Raw genomic sequence first — 17,854 nt, 5'->3', positions numbered from 1 at the left:
GAGTTTACATTCTGGACACCGTCCTGAAGTAGGCAATTACTGATCCATAATACGGAGCAAAAATTGCAGATGGTAATGGGATAACATGGGAAGAAGAGGGAAATAGAGGGGGCAGGGAAGAGACCTCAATTTATTAGCGCCTTACCTGACATTAACTAACCTGACATAAAATTAAATAATATTTTTGAAAATCACACTAGCTCGACAAAAAAAAAAAGTATTGTTTGCGTAGCAGAGCTACCACTGGACCATAAAGCATGCCATCGCGAAGGGTTTCACTCTAGGTGATCTGCGGCTGTCCAATGTATGTCCAATGTACTTGATTTTACTGTTCGCTGATATCAAAACGCGGCTACCTTGGTAGAGAATGGAACCTGCGATTTCGTACTCGGCAGCACTGCGTCATGGATGCAATCACCTCGATTGTCTGCTGTGTGCCGACCATGCCATCACCTCGATTGTCTACTCTGGGCCGACCAAGATTGTTATGATAAAGCCGCCCTTATACCTCATATACTCTGAATAGTTATGTCGAGATCAAGATATATATCATGTCTTTTAAAATGATTGGTTGGTTGGTTTATGGGGTTTAACGTCCCGAAGCGACTAAGGCTATGGGGACGCCGTAGTGTAGGGCTCCGGAAATTTAGCCCACCTGGGGTTCTTTAACGTGCACTGACATCGCACAGTACACGGGCCTCTAAAATTTCTCCTCCAAAGAAATTCAACCGCCGCGGCCGGGATCGAACCCGCGTCTTTCGGGTCATCAGCCGAGCACCATGACTACTGAGCCACCGCGGCGGCGTCTCTTAAAATGAATATGGGAAGCCTTAAAGTGAAGCCTGTAATGGACAATGCTCGCGAGTAATCACGGTAACCATTCTCGCTTGACGCGCGGCGCGCAGTTTTGCACTTTTGTGCATCTGCTAATTATTCAACACTACCGTTAACGCGTCTACGCTCAGAATTTACTCTGCCTCGCTCAGCACATGGTTGTCGAAGCCTTCAGAATCTTTCAGGGCTCTGAAGGAGTCAGGAAACTTCTCTGTTTTTAGGAGTATAACCACCTAGCGGAGTTGTTGTCTCACCACACTTGTATTTCAAAATTCTGTCGAGCGATGTGCCGTACTGACAATTCGTTATTGCGGCCGCGAAAACGCAGAAAATTTAGGACAGTGAAGATATGGATGAACTTTGTGTGCTGCACACTAATCGTGGGCTGTTCATAAAAAACACAGACACACACACAACATGATGTTACCACAGGAGCAAGGAATACATGCACATTTTTGGGCCGCGTAAGGTTTGCCGATAGCCTGTCCAGAAGCTTGAAGTCGTTCATGCACTTCTTATTAGCACCTCAGTTCTTTGTTCCGCAGCTCACGCCAGAACTGGAGCATCATCTGAGGCGTCATGTAGTGAGACGTCACCATGTTCTTCATCTCACACACAGATGGCACATCCACTGAGCTGAACTTTGGCAAGTCGACTCGCGGTATGCCACCGGCTTGGGCGCACAGACCGGTGACGTAGACGTCTTCCAGCGGAAGTGGCCGCACGCGTCCAGTCTGTGTGTAGAGAGAAGCGATGACGTCACCACCAACAATGTAAGCAGATCCACTCACAAAGTCAGGATAGTACTCAGGTTTGTACTCTTCGTACGTTACGCTCCATTTGGTGTCGGGGTCACGAATAGGGGTATTGTTGGCATGGATAGATCCATAGATAGAGTTCTTCGGTAAGTCCTTCACTTCCTTCATCAGCTCGGCAACGTTGACGAAGGTGTCGTCGTCTGTTTTGAACAGGAACGACGCTTGCGGGCAGTGAGTGACGGCCAAGTGCAACGCTACCACGGACTTGTCCGTGAGGTTTCTGTACCCTTCCCAGGTGTCCGCTTGCACAATGTCAAAATACTCGCCTGATTCCTCGAAAACTCTTCGTTGTTCTTCAGCATTCCTAGCTTTGCCAAGCAGGAAAACCAGGCTGTTGTTTCGTCTTGACATCAGATCGCGACCCCAAGTTTCTCGTATCGCTTGGCGTTGTTCCTTTTGGTCAACCGCCGAGACCACCACGACAAAGAACCTAACGCTTCCATTTATCAAATTTTTGTTGCAGATGGCTGGCGGAAGTATTATGTAATCCTTGGGCAGATTATATAGACGCGGCACGAGCTTAGTCGCCAGAACCCGACGCAGTGGAGGCTTGGACGATTGTTCGTGCTTCTGTTGCCGTTTATAAAGAAGGATAGCTCCAACGATGAGACATATCAAGAGCACCACAATCCTGGCTTGGGCGGCACTTGAAGGCATGTCTTCATGATTACAAAGCGGCGCCTGCATAAGTGGTCACAGGACACTTTTTGGTGCTGTAAAAAAAAGAAAAGGCAGCATGAAAATGTAAACAGTCACAGCGAGTACGATACCCGTAGTTCGACACTTTTATTCATAGACAACTGCGCAAAATTACATCTGCTTATAGTCGGATCCTGCTAAAGAACGTAGATGCAAATACCAGTCAACAAACACCTTCCAGCCAATGATGTTGGCCTACTGTCCTGACGTCATGGTCATGGCCAACCGCGCTGCCCCTGCTAGCGGCCGCGGCAGTTGCAATGGGGTCGACCGTGGCATCATGGCAATAGGTCGATGCCATTGCATGTATGGCCTTCGTTTAGGGGAAATTTCTCCTTTGTTTTTGAGTTGTATGGCACATCATAATTGACACTCTTGATTAAAGAAAGCGCACCCTCTATTATATAGGAGACAAATTAGCCTCCGAATTGGGGCTGGGGTGTGGAGTTCAGGCTGCATTGCTGGCTAGAAGAACCACCCCAGTTGGTTCGAAGAGGGACGATGCAGAAGGCTGGAGGTACAGTAGAACCTCGTTATAACGAAATAATGAATATAACGAACGAGTGATGATTCCCCTTGGAAGCTTTGTCAGCAACGGACTATAACGAAGTAACCGCCTTGCCCTTTCAACATCGCTATAACGAGGTTCAAATGTATCTTAGGAAGTGAATTTAGTTGCATTTAATTTGAAGGCTCTTAAAATGAAGCTTTCAGCATTGTACACAATGACGAACGTGCGCGTAAGAGTTCTCGAATCACGGCGATTTCGCTGACTCATCACACCTATTTCCTCCGCTGCAAAAACGCAACGTGCATCTCGGGCGTTGCGAGTCTCGCTTTTGTCCGCTATATTAAGAACTGGGCTTCTCAGAAAGCGCAAATTTCTTCCTCGCACGCGAACGAGCTTTGAAACCATTCGCACAGTAGCGCGTTTTGAAGAGCACAGAGGTCCCTACCTACCTCTCCCATACGGAGCTGCCCGCGGAGCGACGCGGCAGTCTGCGTCGTCACGTACGCGCGGCGCTCGCAGTTGGCAGTGCTCATTCGGCGCATACAGCCGCCGCCGCGCACGCCGTCTGGGAGATATGTTTGACAGGTCAGCTGGAGAGAGAAAGCGAGGAGGCAATAAAATCCTCGCGGTGACGCGAATGCTTTTCGTTACTCAACGGCGCAGCTGCCCCTTGCGCCGGTACGACATTTCCCTCGAAGAAAAACGAGTTGCTACCGACGCCGGTGCGTACGGGAGACGGCGTGTGGCTTTGAGCGAGGATGTTTGTAAGGGTTCCGGCCCGAGGAGAAATTAGCGCCGTGTCGTCGGGAGCGTGACGATAGCTCTCGGCGATTGGTTTTCTGTTACGCAAGAAACTGCGGAGTTGGCTGCCGCGCGCTCTCTCGGTGATTCCCAAAGGCTGAAAATGGAGTAGTGCTTCAAATGTTAACCAAATTGTCGCCACCTAATATAATCCAACCAGACGAAGACGAGTCCACTTGTCGAAACGTCAGCAAGCTCCCTGCGGCTTTACCGCCCCTTGTTCCCTTTGTGTTTTCGAGAAACCAATCTACCAACCAATCTTTTTGGAACGGTTTTAACTTGCTTCGCATGTGATTTTACTGATTGTATTCGCTGTCCTCATTGGTCTCATTGTGTGTTTATATATATCTGCCTTCCTAGATTTTTTTTGTTGTTGTTTCAACATCTTTGGCTTTGTTCATGTATTGTTCTATGTACGTAGCACCCCCCCCCCCCCCTTTATGTAAAGAGGGGGGGGACCCTGTAAAGGCTCTTAAGGGTTCAATAAATGACGATGATGATGACCTGCTCTCTCTCTACCGTGGACGGCAACTAAATCTTGTTACTTAAGAGAATAGGAGAAGGTTGCACTAAACCTCGAAAAAGACGGCATCTGCTCGTTCTTCGTTGGTAATTAAGCATAAAAGGTGAGATCCATAGTTGCTGCATGTGTTCACACTGCAATATTTATGCGCTGTGTTAATTTAAGGAAGACACTCGACATAACTTGATCAGGATGATCAACACTCGGCGACACCTGCAGTATCGCCGCGCTTGCGCGGCATTCCACATTGATTGGATAAAAATATGCTTAAACAACAAAAACAATCGCCCTGTTGTCGAAACTACTTTAGGTTCTCTTCACGCGGCGCAGTTTCCGTCCGGGATCGTAACTCATAAAATAAAGCAAAGAAATAGAAGAAAAACTTAAACGACGTAAGTATACAGTGAATTCTCAGTTGCGAGAAATACACCTCTTCGTTTAACTGCCTTCCGGTCTTATTTATTTAAAGAAAAAGTCTTTGTTTAAAATTCAAACATGAGTGCAAAAAAAAAAGGAGCAAGTGCGCGCTCAGTAAAAAAAAAAAAGGAATAAAGTCCGCAGCTGTAAATAGCAAACAACCGTTTTTCTGACAGCTGCGCGTTTCTTGACAGCATCACAGGCGCGAAGTCTGTTCGTGATGAAAAGCTCAAGGCACCGAAGAAACAACAACGACAGCTGCGTCGTCACAGGCCACGGCTTCACCCATGAGAGCTAGCGGGGGCGAGCAGCTGCGCTAGGCTGCGAAGTCGTTGGCAGACGTTGTCAGGTGCGGATCAGGGCGGGAAGGTAGAGCCACCAAGGAGCGAAGAAAACGAACAGAACGAACATTTGTTGCCTCTCAACAAAACGAGTCACGAAAGTTCTTTGTCTAGAAAGACAATTAAGGACAGAGGCAGAAGTGAAGTTAGACACACCTAGAGAAAGTGAATCTTGTGCCTAGTTTTTGGTTGCTGTCTAGCGACAACACGGTTTGCTAAAAAAAAAAAAAAGACACCTCAGGTGTCGAAGCTTCATTCTAGTATATTGTCGTCATAAGAGTCAGCAGACGAGAGATCTGACAGGTGGGCACACAAAATAGAAAAAAAGGAAGCCAGAAAGCAGAGGATCCCCATTGTTTCCAACACAATGAGAGCTGTAAAAGCGGCAGAGTTCTCACTCGCGGCGGCAGCTTTGCATAAGGAAGTGTTCTTACAGTTATTTCTAACGCCGGCAAGACTTCCAGCTGCTGGTGCTGACTTAACCATACCCCAGGTGAATAAACGAACTGCTATGTACACTCCGCTTTACTGTATACTAGCACGATCATTAGATCTGTCCGTGGCTACGGGGTCAGCTGGGAAATGATTTTTTTATACATTTTATTAGTCCTGTAACAAGAAATATATATAAAAAATGAATGAAAGAGACAGGCAGCCCAGGCTAGCAGAGCTTTGCTGGGCTTAGGGCAATAAAAACAAAACAAACCACAAAAGGAAGAACAGGAATGCAAAAAAACCTAACAAACAAATAGACATACGAGCCTAAAGTCCAAGTCGCCAAGTCGTTGTTCTACGATGCACAAAAACATATAAACAAAAAAGCACGAAAACACAGCGGTGAAGACAGAGAACTCCAGGCAAGGTGAGTAGGTAAGAACACATATCAGGGAGATAGAGGCTGAAAACTCTAATTAAAGAAAACAGAACGGAGCGGTAATAGAAGAGAAGAAGAACGGTGGGAATAAAGAAAAAGCGAAAATCCGGTAAAGCAAGTTTGTGGACAGAAACATAAAGACAACTAGAAAGCAGTGCGACAGAACATATAAAAAGACGGCTGGGGCAGAAAGACATAGAGGTGAAAAAGGAAGCAAGAAAGGCAAAAACATACAAACAATCAACAAAGGACACTTGTAGTCGCCGCAAGAAACAGAGGAGATGCTACAAGCATATGAGATGGAAGAGAAGGAAAAAGATAATGTTAAAGTGGCGAAATGACAAAACTGCATAGAAGCCAAAACAATCACTCAAAAATAGAATTATAGAAAGAAAAACTAAGGAGGAGCAGACTGCTGAGGTTAAAGAAAAAACGCTTTTATGCTAGAATAATTGTCCAGAACGAAATAACACCCGTCACAAAAAGGCCAAAATGAGGTCTGTAAAGTAAGAGAAAAAAAATCGAAAAGAAAAGAGGTGTAGAGTGCGCAAACAACAGTACGGAAATTAAAAAGAAAGCAACGGCGCCCCCCCTCCTCCTCCACCCCCCAAATAAAGAAAAAAAAAGCTAACGGGTGAGAACATGGGCAGGTAGAGAAGACGCACATCACTACTATGGATTTAGATAGTGCATGAACACACGAATCAAAGGGGTCGAGAGAAAAAGTCGTTCACGAAATACAGAGAAAAAAATACAATCAGAAAGGAAAAAATGGCGTCAGGACAGTTTACAGTTATTTTATTTTTTTTTCTCACTATACAGTGAAAAAAAGGATTCAAGGGAAAAGCCGTTCAGTTGTCCTTGGCCCCACAACAAGCACTGGCAGCAGTGAGAACAGCGCAAAAACAAAGCAAAATACGCAACAATAAAAATGAAACCATACCAAGTGTTACAAACATGCAACTTCTTAAAACGAACTACATGCACCAATTTAGCGCATATCACATGGTACACAAAATAGAGTAAGATTCAGTAGCTTCAACAGCTGAACATGGCAATGAAATCAGAAAATGTCATCTTAGTAATGTCGATACCCTGATTTATATAGTCATTTAGCATCCGTGGTAACTGATCGCGCAGTATTTGTCGACCGTAATTAGTCCGGCAGGTAGATATTTTCCAGAATGGAGCAGACCTGGTGGTGTATACTGGATCAACTAAGCATAGTCTGGCAATGTCAGTTAGGGTATTGCTTCCGTGCTTTTGACTAATATATTCTCGTGATAACCTAAACCTATATAGCTCACTAACTCTAAATATATTGAACTCTTTAAAAAGCTGAGCGGTAGATTACGGGAATGGTACGTTAGCAATAATGCGTAGAAATTTCTTTTGTGCTATTAATAGCTTGTTTAGATTACCCGCTGTGGAAAAAGGAAAATGCCCATATACGCGTGCAAACCATTGGAAAAGTTGTCCATAAGAGAAAAGAAAAGAGAAAAAAAAAAAGGAATAAGTATAGAAGATAACAAAATGCCAGAATTAAATGCTCACAAGGAAGTAAGTAAGAGTCCCGTTTGGAATGTGTTCAAGAAAGCTCTAAATCTGTCCATACGGGAAGTAGCGGGTTAAGATCAGGCGGTCACAGTAAAGAACGTGCCCATTACGTAGATATTACGCTCTTTTAGGGCTCAAAACTTGGGCGAGCAAAAGCGGTGTAGAGGAGATGAGAAATACTGTGCTCTCGCAAGCACGCATCTTGTCCCAATAGGAAAGATGCAGTGAGTAGGAGTGTCTCGGAACTCCCCAGCGCTGTCATGGTGCACCTCAAGGCGAACAAAGGAGCACGGGGCCCTCATCTGTGCACAGCGTGGTAGGGGTTCTGTAGGACCTCCGACAAGACCTTCGCCCCCACTAGTCAAACTGAAAGGCAGGATCAACGGAGGTCCTGTAAACAGCACAAGGCCAGAGCTGACAGCCACAGAGTACAGGCCACGACGTGAAACAAGTACAAAATGTTTCCCTGACAAAATAAAGAGGAAGAAAAATTAAGCATCGAATGAAGAAGTACATAAACCAGAAAACGCTTTGACACTGGTCTGAAGCAGGTAAAACGTGATACGAAGTCAAGTCAAAGAAAATGGAGGGGAAACTAGATCCACGTATAAATTAATGTATGTTCCAAAAAAAGGCCGCCACCGTCTGCAAGACGTTGAAGTAACGATCGTTAGCTGTTTGGTTTACTAGAATTGCTATGAATGAGATTAAAGGGAGGCACACCAATGGGAATACGAATTTGTACGTTTATTTCCCCATATGATAAACACACTCGCAAACATTTCACTTGTACATATTGCAACCAACTATCACATAAATCACTGCTTAACATCTTCATTGGCACCTTCATCAAATTCTTCACTCGATTGGTTAGACGAACTGTCTTCTTCCATACACTTTCATCGTCATATAGTTTCACCTCTATCCACCATACTAAACCGTGACGTCATCAATGGCACGCGGCAGGTGGTTGTTTCTACAATGCTATTGTAGATAGCGCTACAAATCTCAATGCGAGAGGTGCTTAATGACAAGGAATTTACGTTTAAATGAAACAAGAAAGTAACAACATTGTAATGTTTTGATGCTTATGTGGTTCGAAATTGAAAAGATTTTAGCGTTGTTATAACTCGCTTGACTGTTGGTCAAATGCTTAGGGGAATCCTCCAAGGTGTAGATTTGTAATAACGGAGTAATTACTCACTGACATCCACCCGAGCGCAGCCTTACGGCTACAAAGGAAAGCTATACAGCTTTCTCAGAAAATTCGTAGTTAAAGAAAAATTCGTTCTGGTCCGGGGTTCGAACCCGGGACCACCGCTTCACCGGAGCAGTCGCTCTACCAATTGAGCTAACCGGGACTTTTTTTTTCTTTATTGCCTTCAAAGGCGTGGGAATCAGGACGGCAAGCTAATGGTACGGCGAGAGCGAATTGATCAATAACCCGAAGTGGGAACAGTGTTGGTCAAATGTTTAGAGGAATCCCCCAAGGTGGAGTAGATTTGTAATAAGGGAGTAATTACTCATTGACATCCACCCGAGCGCAGCCTTACGGCTACAAAGGAAAGCTATACAGCTTTCTCAGAAACTCGCCGAAACTCAGAAACTGTTGTGTCTATGAATCACATATCGATGCCATGCGGAGAAAACAGAGAGGGTTGCTTATGAGCTTTGCGCAAGTATTTTCAAAACAAATATATGGGAGTTAAAAGAATATGAACCCCCAGCCGAAAAAGATGGTGGATGAAAGGTGTTTACATAATGAGGATTTACAGATTACTTTCTTTGCTGCAATTAACACATAAGCAGGTCAGTGGTGCAGACCAATGGGGGTAATGTAGTGCCATCTGGTGGCAGCCACTCTGATAATATCTCGCACTTCTCGGTAAACGCCGTTAGATGTAGTGGCCTGACCGGTCAACTTACAAGCACAGCCAGCCTGAGCGTGTTACTCAGCTAGACTACGATCAGGCGACGCGCTCGGGTTTGCGATGTGTATTGTACTGCTATCGGACAGACGGCGCCATACAAACAGTGCACAATGAGATCTACTGCACTCGCCATCACCTCGTTACAAAGGCGACGCTCCTAACATCCATTCACCAACCCTGCGCTTGCAGTCCGAGCTCTTTTCGAATGCTTTACATGTACCATGTTCAATAGGTTCAAAAGTGCTCAGATATGTTAAACTACTGCGGTGTTCCGCATCTGTGCAGCATCTATGCACTGCCGACGTGACTCTAAAGAACTGTCGGCTGTGCCCGTGAACGGCGATTTTGTCTTTAACGCGACCTCACTTTTAGCATTTTTCTCTTCGCTTAATTGAGCCTTTTTTTAAGCGTCCCAATTAAGAAATGAAGTTTCAGGTTACGCCTTTTTCGATCAAGTCATGTGTCATTTTTTTTGCTGTTTTCTTGTGCCTTGAGGTTGTTTAGTATCACGCTGCAACCTTTAGAAAATACCATTTGTAATCTATTCACTCGACCACCCGGCGGAGCTTTTCACGCTTGATCTTTTCCGTTTTCTTATTCTGGACAATTCTGGTTGAACCGAAAGCATTGTTACGCTTATTTGTTCATTATGTGTCGCCGCCAGGGCGCGTACTTAACACTTTTGTTCGCCATGTGGGGCGGGATATACTAAATACTAGATTTTAACGAAGATGCGAAGTTACGTGCGAGCCTTCTGCGAAGTTCGGGACCGGTCCCTTTTGCCGAAGCACGCAAAAATAGCTCAGATTTACACTTTACAGCTTTCCGCGAACATGCGCGTGAGTTTCTAGAACGTTCCAGGTCAAGCTTAAACAGAGCTGGCTAGATAGCCAGCCACAGCAATTCAATCTAGACGACTCTGTGTGTTCCTTCCGCCGCCGGCTTGTTTTCGTCTTTCTTTTTGTAACCAGAAATTCGTTCAATAATAACTTAGTTTTAATTCTATGCCAACGTTCATGGCTGTCATCACCACTACGTGACACTCTTACGTGGCACCGTCTCTCATTTTGAACTCCTGCTTATTTGGCGTTTATTCGCAGCTTGTGACAGAGAAACTCGAGTAACCCCATCTTAAGATTTCATTCGTAAACTTTAGGTTTTGGTTTGGTTTGGTTTGGTTTGATTTATGGGGTTTAACGTCCCAAAACGACTCAGGCTATGAGAGACGCCGTAGTGAAGGGCTCCGGAAATTTCGACCACCTGGGGTTCTTTCACGTGCACTGACATCGCACAGTACACGGGCCTCTAGAATTTCGCCTCCATCAAAATTCGACCGCCGCGGCCGGGATCGAACCCGCGTCTTTCGGGTCAGCAGCCGAGCACCGTAACCACTTAGCCACCGCGGCGGCTTTAGGTTTTGGATTGCGCCAACGACGGTGATTTTGGACAGTTGGAGGCGGAAGGATATCGAGGCACATTTGTTTGCAGGGCATCATATCTGCAGCTGGGACCACAAGAAAAAAAAAAGTTATTACTGTTCTGTGAATTCAGTGCAGCTATGTTGCTTTGCAATAAATACGTCCCTACTGGCCCTATGCAAGCTTACTGCCACTTCATAGATTCTGCTGCAGATTCACTTTCTCACTCAAAACAAACAGGACTTCAGGAAAAACAACGTTTTTATATACAGTCAGGCCGGAATGAAACGCGAACAGAGCATGTCAAGAAAATAAAATATTTTACCTGCATACTTTCAGCTTAAGTGTACAACTAGCCTGATTCATGTGTCTGAGTAAAGGGCCTACTGAAATGCATAATCGAAAATAGGTTGTAAAGGAATATCTCGCTGCAAAGCAGAAATGTATGACATATGCGTGTTCGCGTTTCATTCCGGCCTGACTGTACATTAGGCGTATGAGCATGGCAGAAATGAATGAGACAGAAGTACACGCAATAAAAAGGTACACCACTTGAAAAACTGGGTACTTTTTGCTAACTTGGTAATCTTATTTTTGCCCCCACGTTTCCGCAGATCCTGCATCGTCTGTACTCGTTCGTATCGAAGGTGTCTGGACTTCCCTTGGCCACCTTTGCACCTACAAGTTCTTAGTCCTTCGTTATCACCTCCATAGATAGGCCGTACTTGAATGCGAAGCAAAGATCGGTCTGTTTATCAAGTGGAAAGAGCCGCAGACCTTGAGATTGAGTGCATTATCAGCAGCATCAATTTTGATTGCCACACAAAGGTACTCAGAAAACATGGCAGGCAAGAGGTCGGGCTTGAAGAGACTCGAGATCTTCAAAGCAACGTGCACTTGACGGCAACTCATGACCCCAATTAAAACGGGGTTATCTGTGTCCGTATAGTAAATCAGTGCGGTTTCAAAAGTCATTTTTCATTACTTATATTATGAGAAAGCTTTCTCCTCGTAATAATCGAAATTGTCTTCTCAAAACTTTCAAGCCACCACATCATTTCGGGGCACCATGGCGAATTGTTTTGTCCTACATATTGGTGGCAGGTTTTGCGCATTGTGACATATCTACGCCAGTGCGTTTTTAATTCAAGTAAGTGGCGGGGTAAATGAAGATGGAGTCGGCGGCGGCACTGCCTTTACGAACTGCAAAAGAAAAAAAGGTATGCACAGTCTTTGATCAAGCAACGGAGTTTGCTTCTCAGCTGTGTACTGTATGTAACCCTTAGGGTCCGTAAGGTGAGGACAAGGGCTCTTCTTGCTTTAAAACTTGCGGCGCTCGGCTGCTGACCCGAAAGACGCGGGTTCGATCCTGGCCGCGGAGGGCCGAATTTCGATGGAGGCGAAATTCTAGAGGCTCGTGTACTGTGCGATGTCAGTGCACGTTAAAGAACACCAGGCGGTCGAAATTTCCGGAGCCCTTCACTACGGCGTCCCTCATAGCCTGAGTCGCTTTGGGACGTTAAGCCTAAGGAAACCAAACCAAACTTTACAATTTTACACAGATTTGGAGTTTAGAGCGTTCCACAAGTGCTGCACCACAAGAATAACAATGAACCCCGTTACCTTGTTACATTTGGTAACGACGGCACCTCTGATGTTTTATTCTCAAGCGATTTGCAGTGTTTGATAGCAGCACTGGGGACCAGAGAGTTTTGGACGCAACCTTAAGTAGCTTTCAGGCGCTGGCCAGTATAATAGACATTAATAACTTGAGTGTCATAATGAAGAAAAGCAGAAAGAGCTTGTAATTTCGTTTATGGATCACTCACAGTACATATAAGAAGGCTATATCTAAGCTTGCCTTGCCAAGCTACCTATTTCTAGTGTCTTTCCTTTCTTCATAAACGCTCAAAACTTGGCGGCGTGAAGCAATGTTTTTCAATTGACCAGCATAAATACATGTTGCTAATTGTTACAGAAATATATGCTTATTCAAAAGTATCAACCGAAAACTTTGTTTCGCCATCATTTTAAGGAGACGAACGTCTTGTCTTCATTCAACTTCATTTGTTAGTTACATGCACAACTCACAGCGTAAGACTTGAATAAAATATCACTGCCCAAACCTCAAACGACTTACTTGCTGCTTGCCTATGAAGTTCTCATAATCATTATCATCAAGGCATTTCTGTTGCACCCGATGGGCCGATACATAAGGCACCTCAAATAATGATGGTCGCTCGCGTTGATGCATTTGTTTCCTGCATATGATTCGTATATCTTTGGGCCACTTGTTAGACCCACGTTCAAACTCAAGCTTTAGATCAGCTTTTTACGCTGGCGTGTCACCAAGAGTTGCTGAAACGCAGTAGTTTGAGAGAAGTAATCTTGTGAGAATATATGTAGAAGAAAACCATGCAGTGTTAGGTGTCTTTATAGCACAGTTTTATATAGAGTTGCTGTTCTTAATAATATATAGCACCGATTTTTTTTATTGCTCTGCGAAAGCAAGAATGTGGCCTGCCAAAGCTTAAAAGGCTATAAAGTCTGCACCCAGCAAACAGCGGACATCGAAAGGAGCAAATAATTAAGAAAAGGTTGCACCTACTGCATCCATAACTGCGGTTGGAGTTTTCATCAAAAATGCGCTGTCAGAAAACAACAGAAATTTGAGGTTCATGTTGCATCATGCCACGTTCGCTTCATGTTCGTTTGCCATGATTTATTGAAGGTCACTTAGTGTGTATGAGAACAACACAAATAAAATACAACATCGGACAATTTCTTTGTACATTATTTGTTGTACCTTACAAGACGGGCACACAATTTTTGAAAATTTCGCTTACAATAAGCTCAGTAAGCTGTAAATAAGCTCCAAATGCCTTGAGTTAAGCTCAGAGAATGGACTATGAATGCGTTCTACAGGCGCTCAGTTGTGACAAACAGTCTGCTGAACTTCAGCAACATAGGTATTAAATCCGATCTGTTCTCACCTCTGTGGTTGAGAGATCTGAAATGGCTGTGCATGCTAGTGTCGGCTGAGTTGAAAGGTATTTTCTTCTCAACTTTATTTTGCGTCCTGTCTAGGTAGAATGAGCACGCCGTTCTTTACGCAAATGCAAGCACTGATAAGAAACGTTGGCGCACCGCAAGCGTCCGCGATAAGAATGACAAACGCTATCGATCAGCAAACAAATCGGCCGCCTTATCATCAGCTTCTAGAGAGAAGTTTTCACGACACCTAACACATATGGATCAGTGTATTTGCAGACAGAGGAAGGGATGCGGCCGCTACCAGGACGGACACGAGCAGGTAAAAAGTTTCCGTTTTTGATTTCACTGATAGTTTTCATTTTTCTTACGCTTAGCCTGTGGGGCTCCGTATGAGTTTTTGTGTCGTTGTTTGCTTGGTTATGCTTTATGCAGGAAGAATAAGTTTGGTAAAAACCTTCCAAGAGCACAAGATATATGCTGCTTTGTGGAGACGTTATGCAATCCTACGATACGCGCACTCTATCAGCATGAGCACATTGCGATGCGGTATTGAAGTAAGAACATTTAAATATTTGGAGTCTCAACATTTATTACGATGCTATGATTAGATGTTACTCAGACAACTGGTTAAAGGGAGCATTTTAGGGAGTGCTACGTCCAGTCCTAGAATGCGGCTAAAGGCAAGGTATGGGCTTTGAAAAAGTATAGCAAAGATTACATTTCAACAAAGGATATTAGAGTACATTGGGAAACGAATCACTGGGTCAAGTTTTGGTTCGGCGTGCATTGTGTGCCTGGCGTAGATTATCTCATTCGGTACTGCGATAAAGTTATCCGTATCACTTTCACCTCACCTGACACTGAAATGTTTTGTGTGTACTTGATAAGAAAGAAAACTGTACAGAAACCTGGCCTAGTAATCCGTTCTTCTCAGTGAATAGGTTTGGTTTATGGGGGTTTAACATCCCAAAGTAACTCAGGCTATGAGGGACGCCGTAGGGAAGGGCTCCGGAAATTTCGACTACCTGGGGTTCTTTAACGTGCACTGACATCGCACAGTACATGGGCCTCTAGAATTTCGCCTTAATCGAAATTCAGCCGCCGCTGCCGGAATCAAACCCGCGTCTTTCGAGCCAGCAGCCGAACGCCGTAGCCACTGGGCCAAAGTATCTATAAACGTTGACCGTGGCGGGGTGTCTCAGTGAATGCCATCTGCTTGATATGCGCATGGCGAGACTTAATTTCTAGTATATTTTCAAGTTAGAACCCCATCAATCTTAAACAGTGCAGCATCTGATGCTAATTAGTAATTTTTTTTATGGTAAGGACCCGTGCTATGTAATGCGAATATTCAAGTACGGCTTCAGCAGTTTTGCTATAAAATGCCTTGGCAGTAGCATACTACACTACACTTTGGGGACGCTCATTATTTGAATTATTTATGCAAGAATGTATCAAGATATGAGCACACCCGTACAAACTTACGCGACTTACTTTTAGGAGGAAACTGCGACTGACTGGTGATTCTTTTTTTCAGCCATGAATGTTTTGCCGACAGTTTCGCTTGTTGTGGCCACGCTGATATCAACGGCGTCGCCGCACATTGTTGAGACAAGCTACGGTCCAGTGCGCGGAGTTCCAATTTCTGTGAGAGAAAAGACCGTGTTCGGCTTTCTCGGCATTCCATACGCTCAGCCACCTACAGGTGAACTGCGCTTCCGCAAACCTGTGCCGGCTGTGCCTTGGAAAGATGTGCTGAATGCGACGAGTGTTCCTTTTTCGTGCCTGCAACCCGAGAACGTCTTTCTCAGTGCCGGCTTCGAGGACGAGAGTCGCCACAGCGAGGACTGCCTCAACCTCAATGTGTGGACTCCGCAGACGGACTCCCCCACGAGGCCAGTGATGGTGTGGCTTCACGGGGGCGCCTTCATCATGGGGTCAGCCAGTCATAGCTACAACAACGGGTCTGTGATGGCAGCCCTGGGCGACGTCGTTGTGGTCGCCATGAACTATCGGCTTGGGGTCTTCGGATTTTTCATGGCCGACACGCAAGACGCTCCGGGAAACATGGCATTCCACGACCAGCTACTGGCACTGCGATGGGTGCACGACAATATCCGAAACTTCGGCGGGGATCCTGAGCAAGTCACCCTCTTCGGCGTCAGCGCCGGAGCCATCTCGGCCAACCTTCACCTCTTGTCGCCGCTGAGCCGTGGCCTGTTCAAGCGCGCCATCCTCCAGAGCGGAAGTCTTTACTCCGCTACCTACATGAGTACTACAGAGGAAGCCATACGCGTCTCGAACGAGTTCGCTCGCACTCTGGGTTGCTCCAGCAATATCGACGAAGACCTCTTGTCGCACCCGGACGTGGTCGTTCGTTGCATGCGTTCAAAGAGCGCCGACGAGATTCTGCGCAAGCACATCGCCTTCTCCCGTGGCAAGATCATCAGCATGAGGCCCGTGCACGGCGAAGAGTTCATGCCCAAGTCGCACCTGCAGCAGATCGAACGCGGCCAGTTCCAGGGCGGCGAGATCCTGATCGGCACCAACGCGGACGAGGGCTCACTCTTCTTGTTCCTCGGCTTCCCGCACCTGTACCCGCTCAAGTCCGCCCAGAAGGTTTCACGAGGGGACACGGAGAAAGTGGCGCGCATCTTACTGCACGCCTTCCATTCGCCGGTGCCCGACGACGTATTTGACGTGTACTTGGACGCGGAAGAGGACGGCGCCATTAGCGAGCACGACAGGCTCCGTCGGCGGCTAATTGACATGGTGGGCGACCTCCTCTTCGTATGCCCGTCGGTGCACTTCGCCGATACGTACGTGCGACACGGCAACCGCGTGTTCTACTACTCCTTCGAGCACCGAACCGAGGCGAGCATTTGGGGTAGCTGGATGGGCGTTCCGCACAGCGACGAAGTGCAGTACGTCTTCGGCATGCCCGTCCGGCTGCCTAAGCACTACACCGACGAGGAGGCGCGCTTCTCCGAGAGCGTAATGGGCATGTGGGTCACCTTCGCCAAGACCGGGTGAGTGCCTCTTGAAAAGCCCGGCGCGAGATTGTGCGCACTGTCGGCGAGACGAGTGTTTTTTTCCCTTGTTTGAACATCGGCAACTGCAAGCATCGAAATATATAGTATGGCAGACATTACAACAAAGGTAACATAAAAAAAATTGTGGAGAAAATATTGAAGAACGAAAAAAACAGGTTACAGTAAGTTTCTTGTTAGCCATCGCTTTTCCTTCAGCATGAACTGGTCGTTTTAAGATAACATGTGGCCAACATGAATCTCCTGTCTTTGTATAATGTGTAAATACGCGAGCGCTGCCGGTCACTTTCACATTTCTCTTCAATCGCATCTAAAATTAGTCACACGACGCTCATTAGTTTTGCTAAAGTGTTTCATTTTTTGTACTTTATTCTTTTTATACATTTCTTTACGTATTACTTGACGACCGTCACGAAAGTCACCCGCGACACCGCCAGCCGCAATCACTCCTACTCTCCTCTTCAGTTCTGCGAAGAAGCACAAAGGGCCCGTCGTGTGAGCATGCGTCTGTGGGGCAGGATGTGGGTTAGCCAATACCCTCTCTAGCCGCAGCAGTTTAAGGTCGTCTGACAGAGAGCCCAGGCAAGGCAGCGGAGGCGAAATCGTCCGCTGCCGACGTTGGCTCTCTTGTTTGCCCTGTTCACGCTGCTATCGAAAGGCCATTTTTTTTTCTTTGTCCTTGCGTCATCGCGTGTGACGTCATAAACGCTGAGTAGTGACAAGAGGTCCTTCTCTGCTTCGCGTTGCAGGAACCCAAGCACTCAAGACGTCCGCTGGGCCGAGTTTCAAAGGAGCAACGGCACCTATCTCTCGCTAAGGCCCCAGCGATACGAGGCGGGATCCCACCTGCGGCAGGACCAGTGCCAATACTGGAAGCAGCATCTGAAGTACCCGCTGTTCGACACCGGAGCTAGCGCCCTCGAAAATTACCCCGGCAAAGTGCAGTGGTTTGTCGACAACGTTGTATCGACGATCAGCAAATTCTGGACCAAGGTTAAGTCGTATAGCAAAAACCTTCTGTGATGGACTGTGCTGCGTAGCACAACGACGCGTTCTCTTGAGAGAATAAATTACGTTCAATGCGAA

General features: G+C 46.0%; 2 protein-coding genes across 4 annotated transcripts in view; one reads left to right on the top strand and one right to left on the bottom strand.

Moving 5' to 3' along the window:
* Nucleotides 1–17,854, top strand: part of LOC149340598 (acetylcholinesterase-1-like) — a 33,315-nt gene extending 15,461 nt beyond the window's left edge. Inside the window, exons 1-3 of one of the 3 annotated variants that reach the window (XM_089549428.1) lie at nucleotides 13,989–14,037; nucleotides 15,256–16,747; nucleotides 17,518–17,854. In XM_089549428.1, coding sequence (XP_089405554.1) covers nucleotides 14,007–14,037; nucleotides 15,256–16,747; nucleotides 17,518–17,791 — 1,797 coding nt within the window. In that variant the 5' untranslated portion in view covers nucleotides 13,989–14,006 and the 3' untranslated portion in view covers nucleotides 17,792–17,854. The other 2 variants (XM_089549429.1, XM_089549430.1) reach the window with 2 other exon arrangements.
* On the bottom strand, nucleotides 1,278–2,356 carry LOC149340599 (beta-1,3-galactosyltransferase 5-like). Its single transcript, XM_089549431.1, has one exon. It carries the CDS (start codon nucleotides 2,337–2,339, stop codon nucleotides 1,353–1,355), a length of 987 nt encoding a protein of 328 aa, XP_089405557.1. The 5' UTR covers nucleotides 2,340–2,356; the 3' UTR covers nucleotides 1,278–1,352.

The sequence above is a fragment of the Amblyomma mixtum genome, chromosome 6 (genome assembly GCF_055824585.1).
Source record: "Amblyomma mixtum isolate Tamu chromosome 6, ASM5582458v1, whole genome shotgun sequence".
NCBI classification, from domain to species: Eukaryota; Metazoa; Arthropoda; class Arachnida; order Ixodida; family Ixodidae; genus Amblyomma; species Amblyomma mixtum.
The sequence above is the reverse complement of the archived record's forward strand: the minus strand, read 5'-3'. Positions and strand labels throughout refer to the sequence as shown.